General features: G+C 42.6%; 1 protein-coding gene across 1 annotated transcript; it reads left to right on the forward strand.

Annotated features, from left to right (window-relative positions):
• The first annotated feature begins 584 nt into the window (after positions 1-584).
• On the forward strand, positions 585-11,215 carry rab18a (RAB18A, member RAS oncogene family). Its single transcript, XM_047568386.1, has 7 exons — positions 585-789; positions 2,914-2,969; positions 6,286-6,347; positions 7,173-7,245; positions 8,056-8,174; positions 8,601-8,667; positions 9,359-11,215. Exons 1-7 carry the CDS (start codon positions 722-724, stop codon positions 9,526-9,528), a joined length of 615 nt encoding a protein of 204 aa, XP_047424342.1. The 5' UTR covers positions 585-721; the 3' UTR covers positions 9,529-11,215.
• Positions 11,216-13,030: the final 1,815 nt, after the last annotated feature.

Genomic DNA, 13,030 nt, shown 5'->3' on the forward strand with positions numbered 1-13,030 from the left:
AACATATATAATTTACTGCTTTTTACAATGGGAGAAAATTAACATTGAGCAGAATAACGTTCAAGTTATCGTTTGGTTTGGCCCTCCAACACAGTTCAGATTTTTCATGTGGCCCCCTGTAGAAATTAATTGCTGGTCTACAAGTTAAAACTGGGAGAAAAAAAAATAGATATCACTTAAGACATTGAGAGAACTGTTGTGGTGGAGCTGAGAATAGGTTATACATGTCTCAATCACACATTACACAAAATAGGCAAGCACTCAACCGGAAAATGCACACACTCTAACCAGTCACAGTGGGACATGTACTACCAAGAAAGACAATATCTAGAGAAAGAATCCTGTTCAGTCACTAAGGAAGGCAAAAACACCATGACTTCACATTGACATGGTTGTTGGGGAAATCAGCAGGCAAGACACGCAATGACATTGTTAAGTTCCTGAGAGAAAGTTTTTTTGTTGTTGTTGTTGTTGTTTTTACTGCATAATCTCTTGATCCACACTCCAGTCCAGTTGGTGGCGGTAATGCACCTATAAGTTGGTTTGCCAACCGCCTAAGAATAAGTCTTACCGGATACGGTTGGAGTGAGACGTCTCACCTCACAACGTTGTCAAACTATCTCTGCTTCGATCCGTAAACAGCGTCGCGAGTTGCCCAACGTCGCTTTAAGCATTGCTGTAGCCGATACCCGGGAGCACCAGCCCTCGCCGTGAAGAGAAAATGGAAGAAGACATACTAACGACGCTGAAAATATTGATAATAGGAGAAAGTGGTGTTGGGAAGTCGAGGTAAGGCCGAGTTTTCTCCACGGAATTGATGTCGTGGCTTGCTGCTAACGTTAGCTAAGTAGCTTAGCCACGAAACAGATAAGTGAAGGCTAGGAGATAATATTATGTGATAAAATAACAGACGACTCAGTAGTGGTTGATATGTCCTTTAGAAGAAGACAGACCAAACTGCCTGTTTAAAATAAGTAACGAATAATAAAGCTCGTAGTGTGACTGTTAAGCTAGAACATTAACCAGCTGTGTGTGACCTCATCGTTGCTCACGTATGACGTAGGTGGGATAGAATGGAATGTCTTTATTGTCAGGTACAACTAAATTAAGATGTTGTCAGGTCTCCCTGGGTGTCTTACATGAAAAAAGATAAGGGAAATGTCAAAAAAAAAATACGTACACAAAATAAAAACACCGACATGCCCTAACGACCCCACACGTTCACACAGTAAGAGTCACTGTTATTGCACGTCTCCGGGAATTTTCACATTTTCACGCGGTATGGACATTGTTATTATTCATTGTTATTGTTATTTCTCCATTGTTGAGTTGTTCAGTGCGATTATGACTCTTGAATAGAAGCCACTCCTCAGTCTGTTGGTAGTAGCCTCCGGTGTTGTGAACCAGTCTACCAGAGGATAGCAGTTCAAATATGGAAGATGTTGAAATAGCCCCGTTTCCTTTACTTCCAGGAGACGTGTATGCAAACCCGCTGCGTGTCTGCAAACGTACGTGCGGGTACGACTTTGTTTTCAAAACACGAAGCTTTCACTGCCTCTTCATCATTTTTTAACAACGAATCCACATGTAGTAATTAAAGAGACTGTGAGCGTGCCCTCTCTGGAAGAACTTTAGAAAGCCATAAATCATACAGCTGCTTTGATTATGTGGTGATTAGGGTTCTCGTTAACAGCCACAAATCAGCTTAATATTCCAAGCAATGGGTTTAATGTTATTATTAACAGCATCACTGTGCAGATTTATGTTGCGCGCCATGCAGCCAAACGAGAGCGTGGTGTTCGTAACTGTGGTTTAGACTGCGTGAAAGAATCCTGATCGCCGGCCTGGGCCATCAACCATCACATTGTGGCATCCAGTGCAGCCTGTCTTCCAAAGCCTTAGCACAGTCCATCAATAATGAGCTGCCCGAGGCTTTTGTTGTACGTGAAAAGTCTGGACAAAAAAAAAAAAAAAAAAAAAAAAAAAATATTTCCATGCGGGCTGATGATCAGTCCTCCGTTTTTTTTTAACATAACTAAAATGTAAAGTGTACAAACCTTGGGCAACAAGGGATTGGATGTTGTCTTCATTAATGTTCTGATCTGTTCATGTGTGTGTGTGTGTGTTTTAACTTTATTCCCACTTTTTTGCAGTATTGTTGGTTTAATCTGGTGTCACATTGACAACAACCATAACACAGACCTACATTTGTTTGTATCTTAAGAAGATAGAAGAATATGCTGCCAGTGCCGTAGTTGTATCCTTCAGGCAAAGGGTATTGCATCCACAAAGCAGTTTTGTATTATTATTAAATAGGCTTTTGCTTAATACGATAAGCAAATTCCAGCGATAATTAGTTTTGAATGTTCTTATTTTCAGCCAAAAGGTACAAGGATTAGACTAATGTCTGAATGATACATATATTTTATTATTTGTTTCCCTGCAGTCTGTGGAGGCCCTCATATCATCAGGGAGATGTCTGCTTGGCAGCAGATGCACACATTTCCAGTTTCCTTAGCAAATTATCTATAGAAAATACATTTCAGACTTGGCTGTGTCCAACATAAAATCCCTCCTGCTCCACCATCAGTGCTGTGATGAAGGCCTTTGTACTTGATTAGTCATAGTTAAGAAACAAACCCTGTCCTCTTCACAACAGCCTAGTGGTGATATCATCTGGAGCTTGCATGTGTAGCGAAGAACAAAGAAATCAATAGAAAAAGATAGAGGATCAGAATCTGGTGCCACTGAGCAAGTTATGTAATCCTTGCAGCTGGAAACCTGACCCCAAACAAAGAGATTGCTCACAATTTGTGGAATAGCCTTTCTCGAAAAAAATAAATAAATAAAAAGAGGGTTTGGAGTGATTCATGATGAGGCCTAATCTTCTTATTTCCGTCTTCCTGTCTACAGCCTTCTCTTAAGGTTCACAGATGACACATTTGACCCTGAACAAACTGCAACAATAGGTGAGTAGCGCATGTGGGCTCAGTTAATGAAAGAGTGCAACAAAAATTGAGGTTTTGTGAATCAGTATGTTAGGACAAAGTGGGCCGCAAACAAAGATGTAGGGTGGGACTTTTGTCTCCCCCTTCTGGCAGTGGGAGTAATTACACAAACACTGTCAGCATGTGGATGACTTTTCCCCGGTCTCCTTTCCTCTAGCTCTAACAACTAAAAGCCACACCACTGGTAATTTGTGTTTGTCCTTACCACTGATTGCTTTCTTTTTTTTACACTTCATCTAAATGGGAAGTTGCTTTTTCATCTGCCACAGGATATACTGTGTTGCTACGGTTGCTCCAAGTTTGGTTTGGCAAACAATCAGTGCTGCTACTTGTAAAACACATGGGTTCCAGCGCAAGAATGTCTCCACAGAAAAATATTTTAAAACTCACAGTGTGATCTAGTTTGGCTCGAATGTAACAGACCTTCATTAGCTTTAATGTTAGCAGACAGTCACCTAATAGAAACATTAATCTAGAATTTGTGGTGGTGTTTTTGGCAACATATGGTACTTGTTAGTTCATGCAAGCCCAGGGAGGAGTTAACATGGTGTATAAAGTGTCAAATTTGAGGCTATTGATATAAAAGTGTAGTTATCAATTCTGCTTTTAGATAGATTGTCATGTTCGGTTTTGATTGACAATGTCAGCGAAAGTTGTTGGTGTAGATCCTAATATTATGATTATGTGATTCACATTAACCAGCAGTGGTGCAGGAGAGATCAATAAAGGAATTAGCTTCCACGTTGTTAAAGTCGGTTCTCCTTTATCCTCCTGTCTAGTCGGAAGTTTCCACACCTGCTGACACTTGCAATCATCTAGTCCAGGGGACAGCAACCTTTGGCACCCGTGCCACCTGTTGCAGTGGCACGTTGGCACCTCTCCGTGTTGCAATGATCGTCACTTTACGCGTGGCCTGATTTCTTGGGTTTTAGTGACAGCTCCCGCCCACAATCCCCACAGCTGTTGCCGCGGTCCCGCCCACATTCCCAAAGATCTGCTGAGGGAGGGATGTAAACTCCAACACCCAGGAGCATGTCTCTGTCCGCCCGTAGAGTCTTAAACCTGGGCACAGATGCACTGCGTGCAACCTCTTTCACTTTCAAACAGGGGACAGACATCGATAGCTGCTGCTCTCATAAATACACCAACGGACGCCACAGCCAAACACGAAAAGTCCAGAAAAAGATAAATAAAATGAAAGCACCACAAAATGACAAAAAAACAGCCAAATACCATGGCGATTGGTTTCCTATTTCCAAAGAAGAAATAAATATATCTTCCTTTGTTTTTGAAAGAGAAATATATATATAAATATATATATATATTTATTTCAAACTGGTGCTCTCCGTGTCAAAAAGGTTGCCATGATCCAGCCAAAAGTGGCTCATGTCCAAACTCACACTGGCTTAATGTGTTAACCCATTTTCATATTTCATGAAAAATAAATGTTATTCTAATTTAAAAGGCAAACTGTCTTTATAGTGCAGTCAAAGTCCAATTGAGGTCCCTGCTCTGAAATTCAGTCTGCCAGGAGAACCTCCCAGGAGAACGAAAGTCACAGTAGTATCAGACGTCCTCACACACAATTCTTATGATTTATTGTAAACTTAATAAGGAGTGCAAAAAAATGCCACATTCCTGATTAGTAGTAGTAAGTTTGGGCTTCTGGGGATGCTATCAGCTTCTTTTTAATAATATAAATCATTTTCAGGTAGTCCTGAGGCTATGACTACTGTTGCTTAATGGCTGTGTGTTAATGAAAAGCATTCGTTAGCTTAGGATTTATAAAGTTACTGAAGAATTTGGATGTCAAACATGTTTATATTATTTCTACCTTGACTTATGTGATTTTGCGAAGCACCTCAGCTCACACTTCTGTCTTTGTCGAAACCAAAGCACAGATTCCAAGAGAGGTCGAGACAGTGAAAACACATTGTTTTGTCAAGGTCAAGGCTTTGACGGATCGCTACTGTTTAACTTTGCCAAACAGATGTCTGTTTTGGAGTCAGTTCTACTTCTTTGACTTCAGTTTTAATCTGGTACCATTCAGTCTCAAAGTATTTTCATCTTCATCATTTGCAGCAGTTCATCTGAGGTTGTATGTCACCCACTGACATCGGCTGACTCGGAACACATTAGCGCAGAGGATATTGTCCAAAAGGCATTAAATAGTCAGAAGGTTTAGTTGATAACTTGAGCACTTTGTTACTTCTTGAAGCCATCATAGCAAAAAGTGAAAGAAAGACAATACTGGCTTGTCTTGATTAATCATCTCTCCTGCTGACTGAAACTTTGAGATCAACCCAGCCTTGACTTCCAGCTCTAGAGGCATCTTGTTGGGTTGTGATATTATTACAAACAGATTCTTAACTGTATGTTCCTGGGAAAAGGACTGTCTGAGTTTGAACTGAATTAGAGCGGGACAGACTGGTCCGGGTTCAGCGTAATGTTTAGTGTGGACTTGTCTCTTCATGCATCTGGCAGCAGCATCTGAGCCACCCTGCAGGTCTGGAGGACGAGCAAGTTGTCGTGATTGACTATGTGAAAAGATGGTATATTTGTGCGTGTGGTACTTATATTCTTGGCCTGTCTTTATGTCAAATTTCTCATCCCCTGTCTCTCCTCTGTTTTGGCTCAGAACTAAATTCCCCTGCCCAGTCCCAGATGTAAAAACAAGCCCATCACTAGTCTAAATTTCCAGGGTAAATCTGTCAGTGGATGCTAAAACTCAGGCCCAACATGTCATCCAGGCACGTCACACTCTGCACACTCAGACACAGCACAAAGGCAGTAGAAGAGATTTACTTGTTGAGGGGAAGAGGGACAGCACTGCAGCATTGTTATTTTCATGTAAATGCCTGTTGCTCTGGGACCTGGCTCAGATTTTTTTTCGAGGTGAATCATTACTTTCTGAGCCATTTCACAGGTGGGTTTTTTTTTTTTTCTTTTTTCTTTAAATGCAGACCTGTATTAGTTTCAGTTTTGGACATTAAACCACACTGTCCCTTTTGTGGTGGATATGCGTGCACAGTCATAATATAATTTAACTACAGGACATTGAATGGGCACAATGCCAGTCTGAACAGCCTGGGTTACTAGAAGTTCAGAGACATTGTGTGGTATGTATGTTTTGACAATTCATCATCAATAATTATAGTCTGTCGCCGTGATATAATATTCTTGGCTCTGATTGACCAAACCTGGAGGATTCATCATGCAGGGACTGAAGCAGGATGAGGTCATGCGTCAGTTGACTGATTGTCTTTTTATTTTCTAGGTGTTGACTTCAAAGTGAAGACCATTTCTGTGGATGGCAACAAGGCAAAGTTAGCAATCTGGGTAAGTTACTGCCTCAGTCATCATTCCAATGCTTCAATAAGACTAATTTACACAAATATATAGTTCTTGTTTGTCAGACAAAGTAGAAAAAATAACGCTTAGACCGATCACCGACATAATGTAATGACCACTAATATTAATATTGTGAAGGTCTCTCTTGTGCCTCCAAAACAGTTGTGACTCATGAGGAAAAAAATGGACATGGGTCTTCTGAGGGTGTCCTGTGGTGTCAGGCAACAGAGTATTGTTAGTAGGGCCTTTGGGTCCTATGGGTTAAGTGGAGGGGCCTCTGTGGATCATCTCACCATACTGGATCAGTTTGGGATCTAGTGAATTTGGAGGCCAGGACCTTGTTCTGTTTTTCATGGGCTTTTTTTTTTGTTGTTGTTTCTGAACTATTTGTGTGTCAGGATGCATCCTGTTGGGGATGGCCGCAGCCATCAAGGAGTGTCACTGCTATGGGGTGGGCGTGTCTGGTCTGGTCTAGGTGGGTGGTACTTGTCTAAGTAACATCCACACGAATACCAGGTCTAAAAGTTTCCCAACAGAACATTGAATTGTCACAAGATGGTCAATGTGGTTTTGATGTTAAGCCTGATCACTGTATGACTCCAATCTGGCCATTCTCTCAAATCCCCAGAAGATGGCGCTTATGTAACATGGTTTCTGCCCTCAAGAGCCTCGACCGACACAGAAGAGTCTGTGCGTGTTGTTCATGTCCATCCGCACTGGTTTTCCTTCTGTTTTCAGCCTCTAGTTCTTTTTTTTTGTTCTTGCAGTGTGTCCAGTAGAGCTGAGCTGTGTGTGTATGTGTGTGTTTTTCAGGACACTGCAGGACAGGAGCGCTTCCGAACCCTGACACCTAGCTACTACCGTGGCGCCCAGGGAGTCATCCTTGGTAAACCAATCTATTGACACTTCATTGCTCAAACACCTGTGTGTGTGTATATATATGTGTGTGTGTGTGTGTGTGTGTGTGTGTGTGTGTGTGTGTGTGTGTGTGTGTGTGTGTGTGTGTGTGTGTTTCACTCCCTTTTCACTTTACAGTCAGGTCAGGCTCCTCTTGTAAAGAGAGTGATGGCTTTTCATCCTGTGAGACACACACATACGCACACACACACACACACACACACACACACACACTTTGTCCTCTCTCTGGAAGTTAGTTTATATTTTAAGTCACTCTCCTCATATGGGCATGCATGTAAACCATGTATAAGCACACACACAGGAAATAAGTTAAACCTCTAAAACAGACTTCCTCTACAGCCCTTGGTTTTTGACCACACTAATGATGTATAGAACCAGAAGGCGCTTTGCTGTATCAGTGAACAGTTTTTTTTATCAGCCATGTGTTTTAGCTGAAACTGTAGCTATCGATTTCATCCTAATACGTCGCGTTATCTTGGGTTGCGTCAAAATTAAGCAGAGATTTAGCAATCAAAAATCTTCTGAAATTAAAGTCCTCTTAGATTTAATAACTCTTAAAAACATGGCCTGTACTCGTATTTCTATTTTAATAGACATAACATGATTATAAAGATAAAACTATTGCATCTGTGCCAGTTTTTACCTTCTCCATCGTGCATTCAGAGATGAGGGAACTCCATTCTTCCATCCTCTAGGCCAACAATGCTGTCGGCAAGTTCTGTAAACGTACATTCACCTTCACTCTGGCCCTGTTCCTATTCATTTGTTTTTGCTGTAGTGTATGATGTCACGAGACGAGAAACCTTCACCAAGCTTGACAACTGGCTCAACGAGCTGGAGACGTACTGTACAAGGAATGACCTCGTCAAAATGCTTGTGGGGAATAAAATTGATAAGGTGAGTCGGTTTGTGTTCCTGCTCAGGGCAACTAGGCTTTTGATTAGAGCTCTGCACAGTAAAATGTCTAAACTCAGCTTTTGTATGTTTTACCTTGGATAAGTAATTTCTTGTCTATATTTGAGATGTTAAAAAAACAGTCAGCTATATCCCAGAAAGCAGAGAAATAAGCTCTAAAAAAGTCAGCTCACAGCCAGTTGAGAAATGACTCTGCTAAATGACAGTGACACATTCATATTTTTTATTTTTTTTTTTTATCAGTCAGTGGATATAAAAATGCCCACTAAGTAGAGTATCATGAATTTATTGTGTCCTGTTCTCTGTCTGTGAAAACCTCCTTTTCCCTCCCTGCTCTGTGACAACCACAGTAGCTGACAGCTCCGCCCGGCAGACCTCAAATAAGCCATTACCTCTCCTTTGTTTTAGGAAAACCACGAGCTAGACAGAGCCGAAGGGCTGAAGTTTGCAAGAAAACATTCCATGCTTTTTATAGGTAAGTCAGGAGGATTCCCTGCTCCGCTAAGACCCGCCGGGCACATGAGTTACAGCAGGCTATTACACAGGGGAAGCAGATTTTGAAATAACTATCATACTTGCCGAGGAATGCTTGCATAGTTCTATTTATAAAACAGGCCTCGTATATCTTCTTCAGTGAGCTCTGCTTTCCCCCCCATGCTACCTTTATTTTTCAGATTTGTCAGTAAAGCCACACGGCTCGCTTTAATCTTCATCAACTAGTGAAAAAATTGAAAGTAGTTATTTTAAAATAGATGTTGGAATGGAAAGATATCCCTCTTATCTCCACATTTTCCAGTTGTTTTTGAAATATTAACATTGATTTGGCTTTTACAAATAAGATTTATTTCCTTGCTAGTATTGAAATGTTTCTGGATGTTGTCAAGTTGTGCAGCGGTGGTGATGGCTCCATCTCCTAACAACCTCCTAAGTTCCACTATTTTGTTCTGGAGTCGAGAGTTTTCCACCGCTCGCTGCTCCCGTCAGGGGGGCCCAGCAGATGATGACATCAAGACGCAGACATTAACAGTTGTTATATCTGTACTCCATCTTCTTTCCTCCACCCTTTCTCCTCCTTTTCCTCTTTGGTTTCTCTCTCTCCCCACCTGTCCCTGTGACTTCGCTGCTCTTTCTTCACGTATTTTCTACTCTACTCTCTGTCCTCTCAGAGGCGAGTGCGAAGACGAAAGACGGCGTTCAGTGCGCGTTCGAGGAGCTGGTGGAGAAGATCATCCAGACGCCCGGCCTGTGGCAGAGCGAGAGCCACGGCCGGGCGGTGCAGCTCAGCGACGAAGACGCGGGCACCGGATCCTGCGGTGGCTACTGCTCCCTGGCCTAGACAACACATACACAGATCAATCACACACACACATGCACACAGACACTTGAAAGATCACCCCCCCCTTTGCCCTCTGACATGAAGGCAGTAGAGGTCCAATTGTTTCCCCTCCACCGAGCTGAAAGCGTTGACCGTCCACACAGACATTAACTTTTGCACACTTTCTAATACAAATACAGCTCAGACTTACTTCCTCTAAGAGAATTTAAGCGTTTCTCTCTTTTTCTTTTTTATTGAGCTACCGTTTGTGCAGTTCCAGGAGCTTGGTCAAGATTTTAACCGTTCTCACTTGATACTCATAGGTTTTAGTTATAGCAATGCAGTTAAAAGGAGTCCAAAAGTATAAGCCAAAATCTGGCATGACTAAATCCCTGAAGGATTATGAGAATGGAAAATCTAAATATATTTGTCCGAGGTTTCTTTTTGTCTCCAGCATGCTTTTTCTCTTCCAAGCACCTTGCCTTAGGAAGCACATCTGTATCAGTGCAGAGCCGACTCCTCTCCTCCCCAGTGTCTGTCTATCCTCTGCTCTGTCCTGTGCTCCTTGCCCCCCCTCCCCACAACCCCCAGCACGGCCTCCACAAAAAATGATGCTGCTTATGGAGAAGCTTATCAAGCCAAGCTGTCTTGTTTTCCGTCTCACCACTCTCAGTCAAAGGCTTGGATCATGTGTCTCTGTTGTCCACACATCTGCCTCATTTCTTTCCAAGTGTTTGGAATGGCGTTTTATTTCTTTTTACTGACTTGGACTTAAAAACCTTTGCTGTGTTTTTGAAGAGCACATAAATCAAAGAGGCTGGCACCATACAAGCTTTCCACTGGGTGCCGAAGAAGAGGGGAACCTCTTAAAATTGCACGCCTTTTTTGTAATGAGTTGCTTTTAATGGAGTGCGACCTGCTGGCTCTCACTCACTCAGACAGATAATAGCAGTAATATCACTAGCACCACTGCTACAGTCTCTCGTACAGATCCCCTTTGACTGGACAGAGACAAAGGAAAAGTGTTCAATATTAAACAGGGCGGTGAGTCATAAGGGTGTTTCCACTGAATTTGGAAAAATCAAAGAAAAGGCTGTGTGCTCCACGTTGTTAATGGGTTTCACAGAGCTCCCATCTCTGTTAGTATCTGAGAAACCGTTATAAATGTACTGTACCCCTGACTTCTGACCATGTTTGTAGTATTCGAGTGCTGGTACGCGTAATGGTAACGGTAATTCGGAGGGTTTGATCTCGTTAGCGGGAGGCGCTCGAGGTGACATGGATTGAAGCATTTCTTATCACATGATTTTTTTTTTTTTAAAAAACCTATTTTTAATTGCATGGGAAATTTGCGTGCCATTCTTTTTGTGTTTGTCTGTCCAGTGAATGATTTTCAGAGGCAATTTACTATAAACACTAACTTATATTTAGCTGAAAACAGTAATATCTTGCATACAAGTTTACCATTTGAAGTTAATGGTATGATAAAACAAAACAAAGTAGGCTTTTACTTGTTATTAAAATAAAAAAATTAAAAAAACGTGTCTTTTTTTGTGCAAAGAAATACGTTAAAACATGCGTACCTGTAAATTGTATTTTAAGAATTTGTTGGGATACTTCCTGTATGAATTGTAAAGCTGAATGTATACATATTTCACTACAAACCGCCCTATGTATTAAACTAAATAAATTTTCTTTTTCTAAGCCAGCAGAGGTGAATATGTCAATGTCAACGTAGACTCCACAGCTGCTGACATCTGTTTCCCCGAGAGCCACGTCGTATAATGAAGACTAAGCCTTTTTGTAATTGCACTAATGTCCAAGTCTTCAGCAAAGATGACCAATAACTCTGCTGTCATCGTTGCCATGTTGGAAATGTCACTGTTAGGTGATGGGTTTTTCACTCAGCGCCCTTCGCATTCCTCTGTCCTCAGAATAAAGACTTGTGTTTAAACAGTGTCCGAGGAACCCTCAGACCCCAGACGTGTGATCTGTCTAAATCATCTTTTTGGCCAACTTCTCAGGAAACACCACCACGGCTGTAATTCACTCACATCAGTGCTTCGGCCGGGATGTGCACAATTCCTGGGCGATTATGAAAGGGCCCGGTGGGGGTGGGGGGAGAGGGTTGGCAGCTCGGAGCGAGGACTCTTCATCGTAGCATATCCCTCATCTCTTGCCACAGTTCAGGCAGCTGTCTGGAAATATGTCTCAGTCAAACAACAACGGAGGCTGACGGCGTAATAATGCCTTCATGTGGTCATGCGCCTCCAAACCATGTGGCGAGCTGCAGCGCGCCGTTTCCTCGTGCCTACCCTAGAAAAACGTCAAGCAGTCAAGGGGCCGAGCTGACAGATTCTGTATTTCTGCGAATAATTTGCACAGCTGCTCGACTCATTCCTTCGGTTGCCACATGAGATTAAAGATTACCACGTTAAGCTGAGTTTGTCGTCAGAGGTGACACAAGAATCCAGCGGAAATTTATTGGCAGCCTCCCGAAAACGGTAGGTTTTATAATTTGGTGATGAATGGCTGTACAAATTTTTCACGTCTGCCTGGACGAAAGTGGTGGACGTACAGAGAGACTTCGGTCTTTTGCACAGCCTCGTCATATCCCACAACTGGTGGCAACGGGTCAAAAGGAGACATTTCATCATTTTAAGGAATAACGGGCCAAAAAAAGTTTGGCAGCCACTGGTACACAAAAAGTGCCTCGCTTTCTTTGCCATAGATTCCCTCCAGCTGCACAGCGAGGACAAAAACCAGCAGGGAGGATTTGGCTGTTGTTGAGATTGAAGAGAGGACTAAACACTCTGGCACCCCGAGACCGAGTAACATGCCAAACTCCCAACAACCCTCATGTCCTGCCCCACCTTGCTGTCTCAGAAGCCCGAGAGCCGCTCCGCGGGGACAGCTTGACGGACTGTTTTTTTGTCCCGCTGTCTTGTGTCTGAGCAGGCAGCCAGGCGCTAAGCTATCAGGGCAGATCTGGCTCTCATTAACACAGTCTTGTCTTCCTTGCGCCTCCTCTGCTCCGCTGCAGCGGCAGGCCTTATGGATTAGCGTTCAGACGAGGCCCTCAGGAGAGCAGTCACGCTGTCGTGTGTAAAAATGTTACGAGACGTCGGGCATCGTTTCATGAGGTGTTGGGTTCCCAGACGTCACTCACTTTGTCATGCTCATTCCCGGTTTGCTATCAGGTAATTGTTTTGCCATGCTGACTTACTGTATGAGAGAAGGGGGTGAGAGGATGATAGGAAAGATCCTCCTCTCGATATCCACTCTATGTCTCATATTGTAGTTGGGTCTTAATACGTTCATCCTAAGGATAACTGCGTCATAATGAGAACGTGGCAGGAGGTATATCAGTCCCCTCGCTTCACTTTCAGAGCTTTTGAACAAAAGTTCAAGCCCTAAAGACTCTGTGGCCTGAACTTTTACACCAACAAGATCAAACTATTTTCTTTCCTGATTTGTTCTGGGCAAAACGAACCTGCAGGTCTGCAGACTGTTTCACTGTTTA

This window comes from Mugil cephalus, chromosome 18 (assembly GCF_022458985.1).
Source record: "Mugil cephalus isolate CIBA_MC_2020 chromosome 18, CIBA_Mcephalus_1.1, whole genome shotgun sequence".
NCBI classification, from domain to species: domain Eukaryota; kingdom Metazoa; phylum Chordata; class Actinopteri; order Mugiliformes; family Mugilidae; genus Mugil; species Mugil cephalus.

Bases quoted from the DNA above. Each gene is read 5' to 3' on its own strand.
- rab18a (XM_047568386.1), top strand. From the start codon at position 722: ATGGAAGAAGACATACTAACGACGCTGAAAATATTGATAATAGGAGAA. The intron at 7,246-8,055 runs GTAAACCAATCT...TTTTTGCTGTAG, and splicing joins CGCCCAGGGAGTCATCCTTG to TGTATGATGTCACGAGACGA. The intron at 8,175-8,600 runs GTGAGTCGGTTT...CCTTTGTTTTAG, and splicing joins TGGGGAATAAAATTGATAAG to GAAAACCACGAGCTAGACAG.